Raw genomic sequence first — 17,996 nt, forward strand, 5'->3', positions numbered from 1 at the left:
CTAACCCACCTCATCCCATTATTTCCTGTGCTCAATTCTTTCATCAAAACATTTTTGACCTCTTTGAGAAAAAAAAAAGGAAGCCCTCAAAAAGGAATACAAACCTGAAACTCTAGGGTGAATTTCCCCAGTGTGAAAAGACTCTGTTTGTCTAGCCTGAGCCAGGGGTAAGGTATGAGAAAATCTACCAGAGCCCACCACTATGACTGGTACCTTTTCTTTCTTCTCTGCTTGCTTGTTGATTTGTGCCTTTCTTTTTTTCTCCTGTTCCCTGCTTGGAACATTCTTCATGGTTGCTTTTTCCTCTTTCTTCTTTAAACTGGCCTTTGGCAGGCTTATCCTGGCCTCTGTCTCTGGGGAACTGATCCCCGGGGTCTCCTCCTTGGGGGAGTTAGGGCTACAAGGTAACAGGCTGTAAGATTTTTGTGCAGGTGGCTCAAAGATTCTCTTTGGTCCCTTTCCACATTCTGAAAGAAATGTGATCAAGTGGAATTTATGAAACATACAGTCTAACAGAGATTGCCAAACATTACCCTTTGACTAGCCATAACAGAATGATATGGAGAGAGCTTTTAACAAATTCAGATTCCTGGGTCTCTCACTGCTTACTCCACTCCTCAGCCCTGAGATGCTGATGAGGTAGTTTGACATGAGAGGCCTAGCAATCTGTAATTTTACAAGGCTAGTTGATTCTGATATACTGCCAGGTTTGGGAACCACTAAGTCAAAGGTGATAAATACAAGCATGCAGGAAGCTGAGTTATCCAAATGTGAAACTGTATAATTTGCTCATTTTTACTTTAGATAAAATGTTATGGAAAATTAGAGCAAATTTTTAAAAACTAGTCAAAATCTATAAATTATTCACAGCTCTTATGCCACCTCCTCAATAAAAATTATAATGATCCTCCCAGGTATATCTTTCTTTGAGCTTCCTTAATACTCTGCACATAACTGGTGGCATTTACCACATTCAACTTTATGATAGGTATTTAAATGCCTTTTCTCTCCCTGAGTTTATATGTTCCTCGAGCAGGACTGTTTTTAAGTCAAATTTATTTCAAAGCATCTAGCAGAGCAGTAATTTGACCTGAGTGGGCACAGAATATAGGGACCCATACCATCCTTTGGTGGAAAGGATGTCCAAAAGGAGAAAAATGAGAGAAATGTATGAAGTGAACCTCCCTCACTCTTGACTCACCTTCTTTATTCTGCAACGTTGTCATCATTCAGCTTAGAAACTAAGCTTTGTGTGCCTCTGTTAGAAAAAAGAAATTAACTGCTATGACTCTGATTAAACAAGATTTTAAACTTTCTGTCTTCTTGGGTTCAGAAACTCTTTGTTTCAGACCTCTGAACTAGGTTTCTGCATTCTTGACCTCCTCTGTGGTGCCAATTACACACCAGGGAATAATGAGTTACTGTTTTAAAGATCGGCAACAATCAGTGCTGGGTGTGGTGGCTCACACCTGTAATCCTGGCACTTTGGGAGGCCATGGCAGGCAGATCACTTCAGCCCAGGAGTTCAAGACCAGCCTGGGCAACACGGCAAAACCTCGTTTCTACAAAAAATAAAACAAATTAGCCAGTGTGGTGGCATGCGCCTGTAGTCCCAGCTACTCTGGAGGCTGAGGTGGGAGGATCACTTGAGCCCAGGAGGCGGAGGCTGCAGTGAGCCAAAATTGTGCCCCAGCACCCCAGCCTAGGTGACAGACTGAGACCCTGACTCAAAAATTTAAATAACAAATAAATATTAGCAGCAATCCTTAGTGTTTTATGTGCCTAGAACCATGTCCAACCTAAGGCAGGCAGCAGAAATGGTAGCAGTACCAGAAGCATAGGTAGTAGTAGAGCAGTGATGGTAGGGTATGAACAATCCTGGCAGTTAAGAGTTTTCTTCAGAGGGATAGCCTCATTTCATAAGCCTCTCCTAAACACTTAGAACACACATATAATTTGGTAATTCTCTGACCTCAGAGGTCTCTGTGCATAGAGAAGCCCCACTTTTAACATCATTATAATGTTTATTTTCCCTTTCTTAGATCCTCAGTCCAATCAATTTTCAAATGTACTAGATTCTACCAATCTCTAGTCATAGCTCAGAAGTATTTGATAACCAGTAGAGGTTCCCAGAAAATTTAGTATCTTTTTCCTTATTCTACCTTAGCACCTAATAATGAGAAATTAAATTAGTGCCTTGATATTCATAGTTCATCTTCAGCAATCTACTCACAGATGTTCCACACAACATCAATGTGTTTTTTTTTTTTTTTTTTGAGATGGAATTTTGCTCTTGTTGCCCAGGCTGGAGTGCAATGGTGCGATCTCGGTGCACCGCAACCTCCGCCTCCCGGGTTCAAGCGATTCTCCTGCCTCAGCCTCCCGAGTAGCTGGGATTACAGGCATGCGCCACCACCGCCGACTAATTTTGTATTTTTAGTAGAGACGGAGTTTCTCCATATTGGTCAGGCTGGTCTTGAACTCCCCACCTCAGGTGATCTGCCCGCCTCAGCCTCCCAAAGTGCTGGGATTACAGACGTGAGCCACTACACCCGGCCTGACATCATGTGTTTCTTGATTACTACTGACACTGTGACTAATGGTAATGGCTAACACTTATTGAGCACTGACTATATTCTTTACCCTTTATGTAGCATTCCATTTAATTCTCACAACAGATCTATGAGATTGGTAACATTTTACACTTGGGGGAAATTCAGGTTTACAGGGATTTAAAGATATTAAGTCATCGATAAGTAGTAAAATCAGGATTAGAACCTGTCTGATTTCAAAGTTTGTGCTAATAACTGCTACACGACATCCTAACAGTCTAATTCAGTGCTTCACCACCATTTTGCTATCACAGCACACACAGAAAACATACATTAATAGCGTATACTGAAACACATAGAAAATGACATTTCCAGGTACTCTGGGGGTAAAAGGACCAGGCTGCTCACAGCCATAGGCAACTGAAGAGTCACACCAAAGGCTGAAGAAGAAATTAGTATCTACACAGCTACAAGCTATTCGTGACCCACCAGTGTGCCAAGACTCATCTGCGAACATTCCAGTATTTTTATTTTCCAATTTATACTTTCCCACTACTGATATTATTTCCACACAGCTTTATTTTTATTTTTTCTTTCCAACCTTTATTTTACATTCAAGGGGTACATGTGCAGGTTTGTTACATGGGTAAATTGCATGTCATGGGATTTAGTGTACAGATAATTTTGTTTCACAGGTAGTGAGTATAGTACCCAATAGGTAGTTTTTCAGTCCTCATCCTCCTCCCACTCTCCACCCTCAAGTAGGCCCCAGTGTCTATTGTTCCCTTCTTTGTGTCCATGTGTATGCAATGTTGAGCTCCCACTTTATAAGTGAGAATATACAGTATTTGGTTTTCTGTTCCTGCGTTAATTCACTTAGGATAACGGCCTCCAGCTCTATCCATGTTGCTGCAAAGGACATGATCTTGTTCTTTTATATGGCTGCATAGTATTCTGTGTCCACCCAGCTTTCTGAAGAAAACTTTTATTTTATTAACCTTAACTTCTTGCAGCCCTTCACCCAGTTTTCTTTAGGCTTAGGGGATATATGCCATTCTTACTTTTATAACCATTATAAAAAGCATATCTCTGGGAAGACCTTTAGGGATAATAAAGCCCCAACTCCCCTTTCTACAGATGAAAAAAATATGCTAACAGAGGTTAAGTGGTTTTCCTAAAGACTCAGTGTCAATATATTGTTGAGCTTAGATGAACCCAGGACTTTTGCCTCTCAATTCTACTAATAACATATCTATTCTACTCAGTGATCTTGTTTCTGGCTGTTGGCTTTGAGCAGTTTGAAAACCCTGCAACTGAAACTCATTGTTCTAAATCTGTGATCCCCCACTATAAAGAATCCAAAAGCGACATAAAATGGATCATTTGGTTCATATACACTTCCCTTTAAAGGATCAGAAAATTTTAAGACCTTAAATGGCCAAACTTGTTCAAGGTGTAGGGTTCCTCTCTCTAGACCATAAGATAAACTTAAAGGGTACTGAGGTTTTGACAGCGTGGCCACAGCATGGCTAAATGTGAATACCCTTTAGCATTTTTCTCTTCCTTTTCTCACTTCTATAAATGTGAATAATTCAGATGTGCTGTTCTAAAGCAACGACGTTTCCTTTATATTAAGGGGCACATTTTCTTGCTGTTTCCATTTTAACTCATCATCACCAATCCCAAAACACATTTGCTCCAGAAAAAAAGGCAAGTTGGAATTTTGGGGAGAAACACTCAAGCAAATTAATCTCCTTCATTATAATTCTAAATAGAAGGTAATGAATGGATAAAATTGGCCAGGCATGGTGGCTCACACCTGTAATCCCAGCACTTTGGGAGGCTGAAGCGAGTGGATCACCTGAGGTCAGGAGTTCGAGACCAGCCTGTTCAACATGGCGAAACCCCTTCTCTACTAAAAATACAAAAAATTAGCCGGGCGTGGTGGCGGGCACCTGTAATCCCAGCTACTCGGGAGGCTGAGGCAGGAGAATCGCTTGCACCCAGGAGGCGGAGGTTGCAGTGAGCCAAGATCGCGCCATTGCACTCCAGCCTGGGCAACAAGAGCAAAACTCCGTCTCAAAAAAAAAAAAAAAAAAGACTGGGTAAAATTAGGCTGTAAAAAGAATATTAATTTGACCACAAATGACAAATATATCTTTTCCTAGACTTTAAAATTCCAAAAAAGATCACAAGAAGTCTCTGTCTAAATTACAACGGCTATGCTAAGTGAGAAAAGCAGAGTGAAAATTAGTGTGTTTCAGATGACAATATTTAGTTTTTAAAAACATATGTCTGGTATAATAGGCTTGTTAATCATAAATTTTCTCTGGAAGAGAAAAAAAATGGATCAAAATGCCTCTGGGGAGTAGAACTGGGTAGATGAGAGTGAAAGGAAGCTTTTGGTGGACTCCCTCGTTTATCTTTGGCATTTTAAAACCTATAAATGTTGCCACTTCAAAAAATATTTTAAATTATTATTTTTTTTTTTGAGACACAGTCTTGCTCTATCACCAGGCTGGAGTGCAGTGGTGCAATCTTGGCTCACTGAAACCTCTGCCTCCCAGGTTCAAGCGATTCTCCTGCCTCAGCCTCCCGAGTAGCTGGGATTACAGGAGTGCACCACCACCCCCAGCTAATTTTCGTATTTTTAGTAGAGACGGGGTTTCACCATGTTGGCCAGGATAGTCTCAATCTCCTGACCTCATGATCCACCTGCCTCAGCCTCCCAAAGTGCTGGGATTACAGGCATGACGCACCGTGCCCGGCCTAAATTCTTTAAGTAAAATTAAAAGAGAGTATTTTGACCAACCTAAAAATGCAAACATTTCCAGTATTTAGGTTCAAATCCTTATCTAAACCTGTAAATATCTTCCTAGGCCAAAGTATATTTCTGGAGCCCCAACCAACTAGATAGAATTGTGGTTCACTGTTGTTGAGTTAATAAGATGTAATAAATCTATAAACAGTGATGCATAGTATCACATAATATGTATAATCTGTGCATGTGATAACACTGCTTTCAAACAAAAGCTCTAACCTGATCAATAAAGAAGGGAAGGCCAGGAAGTCACTTTCTGATAACTCAGGTTGCCCCTCCTCTGTTTCAGGTGAATTAACTTCTTTCACAATAACAAATACTGAAAGCTGGTTCAGAGAGAGAGAGAAAAAAATATAGACAGTTAATAAAAATATAAAATACCACTAACTTTCTTCTGTACAGCTACTAAATGACTAGGGGCTGTAGACCCAGGAATAAAATTTGAGGTTTTAATTTCTCTTTTCTTACCTTAGATGAAGAGGGACAGGGTGTGGGGTTGGGGGGAAGGCTTTAATAAGAGGGGCAAAGGCTTTAAATAAGAATGTAAAAGAACCAGTACAGTTCCAGAAACCATATTCTCATCACTCAACATATGAAATGAGGGTAAATAAGGAGGGAAAAAGAACTTAGAAATAATAAAGGGAACCAAGGGAAAGTGAATGAGGATCTCAAAAAAGAGTTTTATTTCACTTAGAACATTAAAAATCATCACATAAATTTTGAGATGAAATCACCTAACTCAGCAGTTCTAAGTGTAGTCCCAAAATCCTAGGGGGCCCTCTCCCTTTTCCAACTACCTATCTGTATTAAGCTGGATTTTCTCATGTACTTTTACAAAAACAAGATATCCCAACAGACTGAATGCAGAAACAGATGAGAACCCAGTTGTTTTCTATTAAGCCAGACATGAAAGAGATTTGCAAAAATGTAAACCACCACCATTCTTCATGCTAAATTTTCTTTTGTTTAGGAGAATACGTTAACCTAAACAGGCGCCCGCCACTGTGCCCGGCTAATTTTGTATTTTTAGTAGAGACAGGGTTTCTCCATGTTGGCCAGGCTGGTCTCAAACTCCTGACCTTAGGTGATCCGCCCACCTTGGCCTCCCAAAATGCTGGGATTTGGGAGGCCAATAACGTATTTTTCATAAAAACCTGTTTAGGTTAATGTATTTATTATTGTTATTTCTAATCAAACTTTAAATGTTTCTGAATTTTAATTTCTAAAATGTTAGTATCAACAGATACAAACCAAATAAAAGCTCTTTGGAGTCCTCCATAAATTTTAAGGGTATAAAAGGGTTCTCAAACCAAAAAGTTTGAGAACTGACCTAGTGAAATAACTTGTCAGTATTGCCAATACTTTTTTAAATAAACAGTAATCCTCTCTCCCCACACACCATTCAGAATGTGTTCCCAAATTTCCTCTTCCTAACCATCCAATCATTCCCTTCCTTATATTGTTCCTCAAATCCTTGGTCTAAGAGAAGTAAACCCTTTAGCATTGTCCTCTAACCCAGACTCCCTGAGCCTCAAAAAAGCGGTATTTAAAGAGTATATTTCAGCCGGTCGCAGTGGCTCACGCCTGTAATTCCAGCACTTTGGGAGGCCAAGGCAGGTGGATCACCTAAGGTCAGGAGTTCAAGACCAGCCTGACCAACATGGTGAAGCCCCATCTCTACTAAAATACAAAAATTAGCCAGCGGGGTGGCAGGCGCCTGTAATCTCAGCTACTTGGGAGGCTGAAGCAGGAGAATCACTTGAACCCAGGAGGTGGAGGTTGCAGTGAGCCAAGATCGTGCTACTGCACTCCAGCCTGGGCAAAACGAGTGAGACTCCGTCTCAAAAAAAAAAAAAAAAAAAAGTATATTTCAAATCTTTCTTAAGCCAGAGTCTGATCTTCCTTTTTGCATTAATAACAGTATGTGGACTCCTGCTTATTTTCATGACTCAATTAACTAATAGCAGTTTCCTCCCTCCCTCTCACTTTTTCTCCCTCCCTCTCTCCCTCCTTTACTCCTTCCTCCCTCTTCCCTCCCTCTCTTCCTTCTTCCCTCCTTCTGTCTCCCTTTGTCCCTCCATCCCTTCCTCCCCCTCCTTCCCTCCCTCCCCCTCCTTCCTTGCCCTCCTCCCTCTCTCCCTCTTCCCTCCCTCCTCCCCATCTTTCTCCCCCTCCTCCTTCCCTTTCCTCCCCCTCTCCTTCCTACCCCCCTCCCCCTCCTCCCTTCCCCGCTTCCCCTCCTTCTTCCTTCCTCTCCCTCCCTCCCCTTTCTCCCTCCCCCTCCTCCCTCCCCTTTCCTCCCCCTCCTCCCTTCCCCCTTTCCTCCCCCTCCTCCCTTCCCCCTTTCCTCCCTCTCTTCTCCTTCCCTCCCTCCCGTTTCCTCCCCCTCCTCCCTCCCTCCCCCCTTTCCTCCCTCCCTCTCTCTTCTCCTTCCCTCCCTCTCTTCTCCTTCCCTCCCTCCCCTTTCCTCCCCCTCCTCCCTCCCTCCTCCCTTTCCTCCCTCCCTCTCTCTCTTCTCCTTCCCTCCCTCCTTCCTTCCTCCCCCTTCCCTCCCTTGCTTGCTTCCTTCGTGTTTGTGCACAAGCTCAGCAAGCCCGATTTAAAACTTTTAACAAGAAAGAAGAGGTGGGTGGATCACCTTAAGTCAGGAGTTCGGGACCAGCCTGGCCAATACGGTGAAACCTTGTCTCTACTAAAAATACAAAAAAAAAAATCAGCCGAGCACGGTGGCGCGTGCCTGTAATCCTAGCATTTTGGGAGGCCAAGGTGGGCGGATCACCTAAGGTCAGGAGTTCGAGACCAGCCTGGCCAACATGGAGAAACCCCGTCTCCACTAAAAATACAAAATTAGCCGGGCACAGTGGCGGGCGCCTGTAGTCCCAGGTCCTCGGGAGGCTGAGGCAGGGGAATCGCTTGAACCCGGGAGGTGGGGGTTGCAGTGAGCCGAGACTGCGCCACTGCACTCCAGCCTGGGCGACAGAGCGAGACAGTCTTTAAAAAAAAAAAAAAAAAAAAAAAGCCCCAATTCCAAATCCACCTGCAATCCAAAGGGAAGAAGTTTTGCGGAGAAGTTCTTCCCATTTGTGGGGCGCTCCCATTTTTCCTCTCTTCCCTCACCCCTTATTCTCTCTCAGGGATAGCGGTTCAAGTCGGTGTCCCTGAGCCACACGTCCCCCTCCTCTCTTCCCCGTCCCCTCCCTTCCTTCCTCCCACCATGAGGGAATCTCCCCTCCACCCCCACTCCCGCCGAGGCCCCGTGATCCTTATTCTCACTCATATCGTTGGTGCCCGCCAGGAGACTGGGCTATTTTTTGTCTGTTTCTTGGGGGCGACAGATTCTGAGGAAAAAGGGCGAAGGGCTGGTTGTCGCCCTGAGAAAGTTTCTCCTCAGGCAACGGGTGCCAGGACTGGCGGCGCCTAGCACCTTCACCTACAACCAGAAACTAGCCGGCTACCTTCAGGAGCAAGGAGGACCTAAAGGCGATGGGCGGAACCAGCTGCCGCAGCGACTCCGCAAGCCCCTCACACCTCAACCTAGGTTTCCCGCCACCAAGAAAAGGCACGAGGACGCCCTGAGCACTAGCTCCACCCGAGGGCGGTGCGCTCGCGGGGCCGAGGCGCATGCGCAACTGGAAACAGCGTCTGCGTTTCCGCAGCTGAGGTAAATCCGCCATCTTCCACCCGAACGTCCCGGGAAAACTACAAATCCCAGAATCCTCTTTGGTGTCACATATTTTTAGGCGGCGGCCGCGGCGCCTGATTATTCCTGAAGCACATCTACTAACTTTTCTGTTTCAGACTGCCTTTTCCTCCCTCTTTCAGTTCTCTAATTCCTCCTCTTCCTGCTGGTCTCCTTCACGCCCTCACCTTAGGATTTTGAGACTCTCCTGTACCCCACTGTCACCCCTGCCGCCCTGTCCTCGGCCCAGCACTCCGCTGACAGGGAGACCGGGCGGCGCATCTCCCCGGGAAAACGGCGTAGACTCGCTTCTTCCTCATTGGCAGAAGCTGGGGGGGCCCAGCGCGGACCGAACCCCCGTCCCCGCCCACACTCGCTGGTATATAAGTCGGCGTGGCGCCGCGGTGGGTGTTCAGGGAGGCCCGCGAACTGACGGGCCAGTGAGCGGGCGTCGGGAGTGGGCGGATGCGTTGGGGTTCGGGTTGTGGGTGTTGAGGCGGAGAGGAAGGCGTGGTGTGGCGTCTCCAGGTGATTGCGATTGGGGGAAGGTAGAGGAGCCAGAGAACGACTCAGCCGTTTCGGGGGAAGAGGAAGTTGGACAACATCGGCTGTTTTAGTGCTTTTTCTTTTTCCCCAATTCAGCAGAGAATATTTTCAAGGGGGGTGAGTTATAATGACCTATCGCGTTTTACTGAGCCCAGTTCCACTCCTGCCCTTCCTTGGCTTTGTAGGGTCTCCCCTCCGCTCCCTCGGAAGCGCTTCTAAGAAGGTGGGCAGAGGGGGGAGGTTTGCTACCTACAGCTCATGAATAATTCATGAGCCCCGCCCTTCGTCAGGAAGCCCCGCCCCTCCGGATCTCGCTGACGCACGCTGCGTTTACAAAACTTAAGGAAGCGACGTCACAGGCCCAACCCCTTAGACGGGGGGCGGGGCGCCACTTCCAGCACGTGCTGCCTCTACCCGCGCAAGCCCAAAAGGGTGTGCGCAGGCGCTGCCCACTAGGGGGAGGAGGGAGGCGGGGTGGGGAGGTTGTTGGATTTAGAGCCGGGCGGAGACCGCTGAGACTCATTCCTCAGGAACAAGGGTCGGGTGTCAAGGAGACCTTTTCACACCAGCTCCCGTCCCCCGCCTACGGTGGGTGGGATCGCGCGGCAGAGACAAAGGAGATCAGTAGGGCCGGACATAGCTGCGCAGGGAAGTAGGGTGTCAGTTTGGGGTGGTGGGCTTTTGCGGGGGCTGTGGGGGGGGTTATATTTAAACTCCCAGAGCCGTTAAGTTGGTTCGTACTCTGATGCGCGCGCAACCAGGGTGGTGGCGGAGTGCGCATGCGTGGTTCCGGGGCGAAGGGAACGCGCGCTCACCGTGCGCGCTCGCGGCCGGGTGGTAGTGGCGGAGGAGAAAGGGGTCGGCGCACGCGCGGTTGAGTCCTCGAGTAGTTCGGGTCTCGCGGGCCTCTTGTTTTGGTCTCGCGGGCGAGTAGGGCGCACTTGGCGGGGAGGCGCTTGGGCGCGAGACTAGGCGTGAAGAGCAGAGCTGCGCGCGCACTCGGGAAAGGGGGGAAGGGAGCAGGGTCCAGGCAGGGGGGGTTAAGCCCCCTGATCCCCCTCGTTACCCCGACTGGCACGGAATAAGGGGAGGAAATGATCGAGATGGCGGCGGAGAAGGAGCCGTTTCTGGTGCCGGCCCCGCCGCCGCCGCTCAAAGATGAGTCGGGCGGAGGGGGCGGCCCCACGGTGCCACCGCACCAAGAGGCCGCCTCTGGGGAGCTCCGCGGCGGGACGGAGCGTGGTCCGGGTCGTTGCGCGCCATCTGCGGGGTCCCCGGCCTCTGCGGTCGGTCGGGAAAGCCCCGGGGCCGCGGCCACCTCCCCCAGTGGTCCCCAGGCGCAGCAGCACCGAGGGGGCGGCCCCCAGGCGCAGTCGCACGGGGAGGCCCGCCTGTCGGATCCCCCGGGGCGAGCCGCTCCCCCGGACGTGGGGGAGGAGCGCCGGGGAGGGGGCGGGACAGAGCTGGGTCCCCCTGCTCCTCCTCGACCCCGCAATGGCTATCAGCCCCACCGGCCACCTGGGGGGGGTGGGGGCAAGAGGAGAAATAGCTGTAATGTAGGGGGAGGCGGAGGAGGCTTCAAACATCCGGCCTTCAAGAGGCGCAGGCGGGTGAATTCGGACTGTGACTCTGTGTTACCCTCCAACTTCCTCCTGGGGGGCAATATCTTTGATCCCCTGAATCTGAATAGCCTCCTGGATGAGGAAGTGAGCCGCGCCCTCAACGCGGAGACCCCTAAGTCATCCCCCCTTCCGGCCAAAGGGCGAGATCCAGTGGAGATCCTCATCCCCAAAGATATTACTGACCCGCTCAGTCTCAATACTTGCACTGATGAGGGCCATGTAGTTCTTGCTTCGCCACTCAAGACTGGTCGGAAGCGGCATAGACACCGGGGACAGCACCACCAGCAGCAGCAGGCAGCCGGAGGGAGTGAGAGCCACCCCGTGCCGCCCACAGCCCCTCTCACCCCCTCACTCCACGGGGAGGGCGCCTCACAGCAGCCGCGGCACAGGGGCCAGAACCGGGATGCCCCCCAACCCTATGAACTCAACACAGCCATCAACTGCAGGGATGAAGTGGTGTCTCCCCTTCCATCTGCTCTGCAGGGTCCCTCAGGCTCCCTATCAGCCCCTCCAGCTGCCTCAGTTATCTCTGCACCCCCATCTTCCTCCTCCCGACATCGCAAACGTCGCAGGACTTCCAGCAAGTCGGAGGCAGGGAATAGGGGTGGAGGCCAGGGTTCCAAGGAAAAGGGCCGAGGGAGTTGGGGAGGCCGCCACCACCACCACCACCCACTGCCTGCAGCAGGCTTTAAAAAGCAACAGCGCAAGTTCCAGTATGGGAATTATTGCAAATACTATGGGTACCGCAATCCTTCCTGTGAGGATGGGCGCCTTCGGGTGTTGAAGCCTGAGTGGTTTCGGGGCCGGGACGTCCTAGATCTGGGCTGCAATGTGGGCCATCTGACCCTGAGCATTGCCTGCAAGTGGGGCCCGTCCCGCATGGTGGGCCTGGATATCGATTCCCGGCTCATCCATTCTGCCCGCCAAAACATCCGACACTACCTTTCCGAGGAGCTGCGTCTCCCACCCCAGACTTTGGAAGGGGACCCGGGGGCAGAGGGTGAGGAAGGGACCACCACCGTTCGAAAGAGGAGCTGCTTCCCAGCCTCACTGACTGCCAGCCGGGGTCCCATCGCTGCCCCCCAAGTGCCCTTGGATGGAGCGGACACATCAGTCTTCCCCAACAATGTTGTCTTCGTCACGGTAAGAGGGTCCAGAGGCTCTTGGAATAGGGGCCAGGTGTGAAGATGAGATTAAATGGGAATGTAGCAGGGAAGGTTATGACCCAGATCCTCAAAAGAGGGGTCTGGGTTGGCAAGTGAGAGCCTCTGCTGGGCGTCTCTCCCCTCTTATAACCTGGAAAGGTGGGGTGTCTACCTTGGGGCATTGACCCTGGAGTCCTTTGTCATGACTGCAAGGATCTCCAAGATAGAGGAGGACTCTCTTTTTGCTCTGCTTCCGGCTTGGCCTATAATCCACACTGGTCCACCTTCCCTTCCCTTGAAGGCTGCTGCTCACTAGGGAATTTGATCCAGGTGGAAGTTGGTCCTCAGATTTACTGAAGGAGCCTGAGAATGGGAGTCAGGCATGGAATGTCTTCTAGGGAGGAGATTAGAGTAGCGACAGACTAATACTGGCGTTTCTGCCCTTTGATAGCCACCTTGCTCCCATCAGCGGCTTTTGTTTTCCTAGACAGTTTGTTGAAGCGTGTCAGGAACCCAAGTGGTTTGGCTGTAGATCCTCACCACATTGACCCTAGATAGTGGGAGAGGGAAGAACCAGAAACTCCTCTGCAGAGAGGAGAGAGTCCTGTGCCCTGCAGAGTCCCCTGACTGCACACAGCTCCCCAGAGAACACTCCAGTTAGGCTGCCTACTGGGATCTTTGGCATTGTGTTGGGTTAAGCCTGAAGAATGGTCTTTTTAGAGGGTTGTGATGAGCTGAGCTTCTAGAAAAGGCTTCCTAAAGGATGTGGCTCTTCATTTCTCTCAGAGAAAGGAAAGAATAGGCCTGAAACTTTGCCAGCCCCAACTGCAGGGAAGGAACCACAGGTCTGCCTTTGAAACCTGGGTTAGTTACCCTTGCAGAACCTGCAGTCACTCCACTTAATGTCTGTGGGTGAGAATAAACACAGGATATGGTCCTGGGACCCTAGCTTTGGAAGACTTCATGGATAATTTGCACCATTTAAAATTACTCAGGCTCCCTCGACCTTTTTTGGCTTACCACCAGTAGGAAGAAGCAGAGGCAGGAAGGTGTGTAGAGGAGAAAACAAAACTCAAAGAGGGCAGGCACCTTTTGGGAGTTAGTCTGAGAAGAATGTGGCCACGGGCTAAAGTGAGGCCGCCGGACTGTATCGGCCTCAGAGCAGGTTGCCTGGGAGCAGGGGTTCTTTCATTCCCTCCGTTGACCTCACTGCCGATTCTTGCCCTCAGGGTAATTATGTGCTGGATCGAGATGACCTGGTGGAGGCCCAAACACCTGAGTATGATGTGGTGCTCTGCCTCAGCCTCACCAAGTGGGTGCATCTGAACTGGGGAGACGAGGGCCTGAAGCGCATGTTTCGCCGGATCTACAGGCACCTACGCCCTGGGGGCATCCTGGTCCTAGAGCCCCAACCCTGGTCGTCGTATGGCAAGAGAAAGACTCTTACAGTGAGTTGGGTGGTGGGGGAATAGTCATTCCTTTGGTTGAGGCAAGAAAAGGCCCCGAGGTGGGCATCGCCCTTGGCCAGGGGAGGCGGCAGCGTGCTGAAGTGGTCCCTTGCCTCTCTCCTTAGGAAACGATCTACAAGAACTACTACCGAATCCAGTTGAAGCCAGAGCAGTTCAGTTCCTACCTGACATCCCCAGACGTGGGCTTCTCCAGCTATGAGCTTGTGGCCACACCCCACAACACCTCTAAAGGTAAGGCTGGTTTATTTTGTCAGGGAGGCTGGTCCTGGCTGAAAGAGTGCAGACCCCCATGGGGATTCTTGAGGTGCTGCCAACCCCTTCTGATCACTCTCTCTCCCCTCAGGCTTCCAGCGTCCTGTGTACCTGTTCCACAAGGCCCGATCCCCCAGCCACTAAGTGGCCCCCTAAACAGAAAGTGTGAAGAGGCTGCCCTCGCTGCTCATAAGGACCTGGGGGAAGAGGAAAGTGTCCCAAGGTCTTTCCTTTCTGACTCCAAAAATAGTTTCCTTTCTTGGATCTGCAAAGAAAGCTTTTCTTCCGTCGCTGCCTCAGCCTCCTCCCTATGCCTCTGGCACCTGCGCAGCAAGGCTGGCTGTGCTGGAGTCACCATCATCTTCCTCTCCCCCAGCCTCCCAGGCTGGATGGCATGGACTGTTTGCTGACCTCTGTTCTCTTAGGGCATGGGAGGTGGGAGGATATCAAATTCTCTAGCCCTCTCCTCCTATTCTCCCAAGGAGAGAGATTCCCATTTCTCCTCAGCCATTGTCCCTAGCTCTTGTCCCTAGCTGCATTTCAGTGGACCATGGATAGATGGACTGAGGGTTAGAGGGGGAAGTCTGGCAGGGAGGCACGCAGGTACTGTGAAAATCCTTCCCTTTGCCCTCCCCCAGTGGGAGAGGGGGTTGGGTTTTGAATGTGAGAACAGCACAATAAACTTGATGTCTAGGGCAGTGGCCCCCACACCTGTGTCGGTACTTTCTAGCTGGTGGGGGATGGGTGGTGCCTCCCACCAGAACCTGTGCTGTTTATCTTCCATCTCAAGGAAGACACGTTTTTCAATGGTTGAGCTGATTGTTGAACACTAGTCAAGTCCACACGCAAGTACACAGAAGCCTAGTCAGGAAAAGGTGTGTAATGCAAATTTTGGTGTGGAACTTGGAGTCTGCCTTCCCTCCCCAGAAAAACCCCGTAGACGTTTTGGGCAGAAGGCTAACTTTTTGGTTTTTGTTTTTCTGAGATGGAGATTTGTTCTGTCGTCAGGCTGGAGTGCAGTGGTGTGATCTTGGCTTACCGCAATATCCGCCTCCCAGGTTCAAGTGATTCTCCTGCCTCACCCTCCCAAGTAGCTGGGATTACAGGCACGCGCCACCATGCCCAGCTAATTTTTTGTATTTTTAGTAGACACGGGGGTTTCGCCATGTTGGCCAGGCTGGTTTCAAACTCCTGACCTCAGGTGATCCACCCGCCTCGGCCTTCTAAAGTGCTGGGATTACAGGTGCGAGCCACCGCACCTGGCCAGAAGGCTAACTTGGAAAGAGTTGACGGTGGAGGTAGGCAAAAGTGCTTTGGATCAAATGCCCAGGGACGGGCTAGCACCTTTTTTGTGCTGTGGAATCAGACTTACAGGCAATTAACAACATGAAGCTCTTCGGGGGCTTGTTAGGTGTTACTGGAACTTCGAACATACTGAGTATTCAGGTCAGGTGTAAACAGGATGGGCAAGGCTCTTAAAGGTAAAAAAGGAGATAATTTCATTAACTCAGTGCAGACAGCTGGCTTGCAAGCTCCTTGAGACAGGTAATCATGGAAGGTTTTTGTGAAGTGTGATAGGCTGGGCTCTGCATTTTGAGAGATCAGAATAAGTGATGCAGAGAACAATCGCTACCTGATCAAAAACAGGCAGTAGCTGTGGCTGAAGTCAGGGAGAGGCAGGTAAGGTTGTGAACGGAGGGGTATCTAAGTAAACCTCTAACATGGACAGTGTTTTCCACTTGCCATGACTCTACCAAGTTCCAAAAAGGCCCCCAAACCCGACTTCCAGGCAGCTTTCAACCTGAGGCTAAGTGGATAGCCCCCTAGAGAGCTTTTAACCCCATTTTAGGCCTCCAAGAAGAGTCCCATTTATTAGCAAAATTACTTTATTCTAACAAATAGTTTAACACAAAAATACGAACTAGCCCTCCAGGGATCTTTGGGGTCTACGCTTCCCATCGCCTCAGTGTCCGGTGCATGAGGAAGGTGTCCTCTGAAGGGCGGGGCCGGAGTTGAAGTCGGAGAGGGGGCAGACCGTCCAGGGTCAGGTGTGGAGATTCATAAAATAGTGTTTCTGGGTCACACAAGATGGTCATGTCTGGCCCCGGCCCAGGTGGCTCCTGTTGGGAGGTTGGGCCCAAAGCAACGTTACACTTTGGGAGGAAGGATCCGGGTAAGGGGGTACATGGAGGAAACCCCACGCCCAGACGCCATCACCTTTGGGTGCGGGGCTCGAGCCTGTGGCGGCAGGAGAGCCAATTTCTCCCTGAGCGCGGCATTCAGAACCTGTTCCTCCGGCACCTGCAGGCTCACCAGGTCCCGGAAGAGCCGCTTGGAGCGCGGCACGTTCAGCCCTGAGAGCGCAGCGGGGACGGAGGTGAGTGGCGCGCCTCACCCCGACTCCCGCACGCGGCCGGCCGCCCGCCCCCCTCACCCTCGGACACGCTCTCCTCCAGGCCGCAGCGGATCTGGAACGACTTTCTCAGCTGTTCCTCCACGGCCTTCGCAGCATCAAAGTGGCTCCCGGCTGCGGCCCGCAGCTCCAGGCCCAAGGCCAGGCTGCTCTTCAGCACGGGCATCTCCAGCTCCTGCGGCACCGCAGGCTGCGGCTCGGACCGCACCGGGGAGGGCGGCGTCAGGCGGAAGCGGACCTGGGAGCAGAAGGCAGGGCAGTGACCAGGTGGGCGCGAGGCCGTCGCGGGCCGGGGGCCAGCCTCCCCCGCTCACCTGCCGCCGCTGCCGAGCCGCGCCCCGCCGCTCCGCCCGCCCCTTCCGCCGCCCGGGGCTGCCGTGCCGCGGCTGAGGGCTGTCGGGCCGCGGGCTCAGGCTCAAGTCCAGGCCGGGCTCGGGCACTGGGGCTCGGAGTTGCGGGACTTGGGGCTCCGGGGGTGGCCCCAGGACCGCCGCGGCTTCTTCCCCGTCCGCCGACTTCAGCTCTGACTCCCCACAACCCATCATCATCTTTGGAGGTGCCTTGAGGGTGCGGGGATGCGGGGGTCGCAGGCGCTCCAACGGTCAGGAGACACAGCCTGGCTGCCGCCTCCTTGCCCCCGCCCCTCCTAGACGCCGCTACCGGAAACCGTTAACCCTTTCCTTCGGGGGCGGAGTCAGCAGCCCCACCCACCCTGTTGACGCTCCCAGGCGTCATTTCCCTCGCTACGTCCCCAGGTTCCCGGCAGGCTTCCGCACTCACAGCCTTGGCACCGCCCCCAAGCCGAAGTGTTGGAAGCACTCACAGCCTTGGCACCGCCCCCAAGCCGAAGTGTTGGAAGCACTCACAGCCTTGGCACCGCCCCCAAGCCGAAGTGTTTTTGAGCTGGGGTCGGTTGAAGCCCTACGGGTCCTCATCAGGGCCACTCCTCCTCTTGAAAACTCTGCTATGGCTGAGTTGCCCAGAGGAATCTTAGTCCTGCTAGTGCTGCGATGCCCAGTGCCCAGTGTGTCAGTCCTCATTCTGGGGCGCCAAATGGGGCAGCATTTTTTTTTTTTTTGAGACTGAGCCTCTCTCTGTAGCCCAGGCTGGAGTGCAGGGGCGCGATTTCGGCTCACTGCAACCTCCGCCTCCCAGGTTCAAGAGATTCTCCTGCCTCAGCCTCCTGCGTAGCTGGGATTACAGGCGCGCGCCACCACGCCCGGCTAATTTTTGTATTTTTAGTAGAGACGGTTTCACCATGTTGGTCAGGCTAGTCTCGAACTCCTGACCTCGTGATCCGCCCACCTCGGCCTCCCAAAGTGCTGGGATTACAGGCATGAGCCACCGCACCTGGCCATAAATGGGGCAGCTTTAAGGTAACGGTCCAGTGTGCCCTGACCTCCCCACTCGGACCTGCACAGCATTTCCGGTGTTCCGTTGCCTCCAAACTCGGACCGGAGTTGCCCTGTATGAGTGCGGGCGAGGGTCGCCGACCCC

The 17,996-nt window shown here is 51.2% G+C and overlaps 3 protein-coding genes across 51 annotated transcripts in view; 1 reads left to right on the forward strand and 2 right to left on the reverse strand.

The window, feature by feature from the left end:
* Positions 1 to 10,345, reverse strand: part of ZCWPW1 (zinc finger CW-type and PWWP domain containing 1) — a 28,888-nt gene extending 18,543 nt beyond the window's left edge. For 18 of the 48 annotated variants that reach the window (XM_054656087.2, XM_054656069.2, XM_016946153.2 and 15 more), the window contains exons 1-4: positions 8,829 to 9,074; positions 5,593 to 5,699; positions 1,202 to 1,258; positions 214 to 467 (exon numbers count right to left, since the gene is read on the reverse strand). In XM_054656087.2, the coding sequence (XP_054512062.1) occupies positions 214 to 467; positions 1,202 to 1,229 (282 nt within the window). In that variant the 5' untranslated portion in view covers positions 1,230 to 1,258; positions 5,593 to 5,699; positions 8,829 to 9,074. Of the gene's footprint in view, positions 1 to 213; positions 468 to 1,201; positions 1,259 to 5,592; positions 5,700 to 8,646; positions 9,077 to 9,240 lie in introns of those variants that run through there. The other 30 variants (XM_016946155.3, XM_054656070.2, XM_016946163.3 and 27 more) reach the window with 19 other exon arrangements.
* Positions 10,346 to 10,383: 38 nt separating this feature from the next.
* On the forward strand, positions 10,384 to 14,794 carry MEPCE (methylphosphate capping enzyme). The gene is made up of 4 exons (XM_016946146.4): positions 10,384 to 12,363; positions 13,595 to 13,813; positions 13,939 to 14,065; positions 14,178 to 14,794. Exons 1-4 carry the CDS (start codon positions 10,693 to 10,695, stop codon positions 14,228 to 14,230), a joined length of 2,070 nt encoding a protein of 689 aa, XP_016801635.3. The 5' UTR covers positions 10,384 to 10,692; the 3' UTR covers positions 14,231 to 14,794.
* Positions 14,795 to 15,954: 1,160 nt separating this feature from the next.
* PPP1R35 (protein phosphatase 1 regulatory subunit 35) lies at positions 15,955 to 17,170 on the reverse strand. 2 transcript variants are annotated; one of them, XM_519259.8, is made up of 4 exons: positions 16,814 to 17,170; positions 16,521 to 16,737; positions 16,304 to 16,440; positions 15,955 to 16,206 (listed from the first exon to the last, which is right to left on the reverse strand). In XM_519259.8, the coding sequence occupies exons 1-4, from the start codon at positions 17,045 to 17,047 to the stop codon at positions 16,033 to 16,035; spliced, it is 762 nt and encodes a 253-aa protein (XP_519259.2). In that variant the 5' UTR covers positions 17,048 to 17,170; the 3' UTR covers positions 15,955 to 16,032. The 2 variants fall into 2 exon arrangements, with proteins under 2 accessions (XP_519259.2, XP_024213733.1); XM_024357965.3 differs by lacking the exon at positions 16,304 to 16,440.
* Positions 17,171 to 17,996: the final 826 nt, after the last annotated feature.

The sequence above is a fragment of the Pan troglodytes genome, chromosome 6, assembly GCF_028858775.2.
Source record: "Pan troglodytes isolate AG18354 chromosome 6, NHGRI_mPanTro3-v2.0_pri, whole genome shotgun sequence".
Taxonomy (NCBI): Eukaryota; Metazoa; Chordata; class Mammalia; order Primates; family Hominidae; genus Pan; species Pan troglodytes.

Coding starts and splice junctions, on each gene's coding strand:
- MEPCE (XM_016946146.4), top strand. CDS start 10,693: ATGATCGAGATGGCGGCGGAGAAGGAGCCGTTTCTGGTGCCGGCCCCG. Junction 12,364..13,594: donor ACAATGTTGTCTTCGTCACG/GTAAGAGGGTCC, acceptor TCTTGCCCTCAG/GGTAATTATGTGCTGGATCG. Junction 13,814..13,938: donor GCAAGAGAAAGACTCTTACA/GTGAGTTGGGTG, acceptor CTCTCTCCTTAG/GAAACGATCTACAAGAACTA.
- PPP1R35 (XM_519259.8), bottom strand. CDS start 17,047: ATGATGATGGGTTGTGGGGAGTCAGAGCTGAAGTCGGCGGACGGGGAA. Junction 16,738..16,813: donor CGGCTCGGCAGCGGCGGCAG/GTGAGCGGGGGA, acceptor TTCTGCTCCCAG/GTCCGCTTCCGCCTGACGCC. Junction 16,441..16,520: donor GGAGGAGAGCGTGTCCGAGG/GTGAGGGGGGCG, acceptor CTGCGCTCTCAG/GGCTGAACGTGCCGCGCTCC.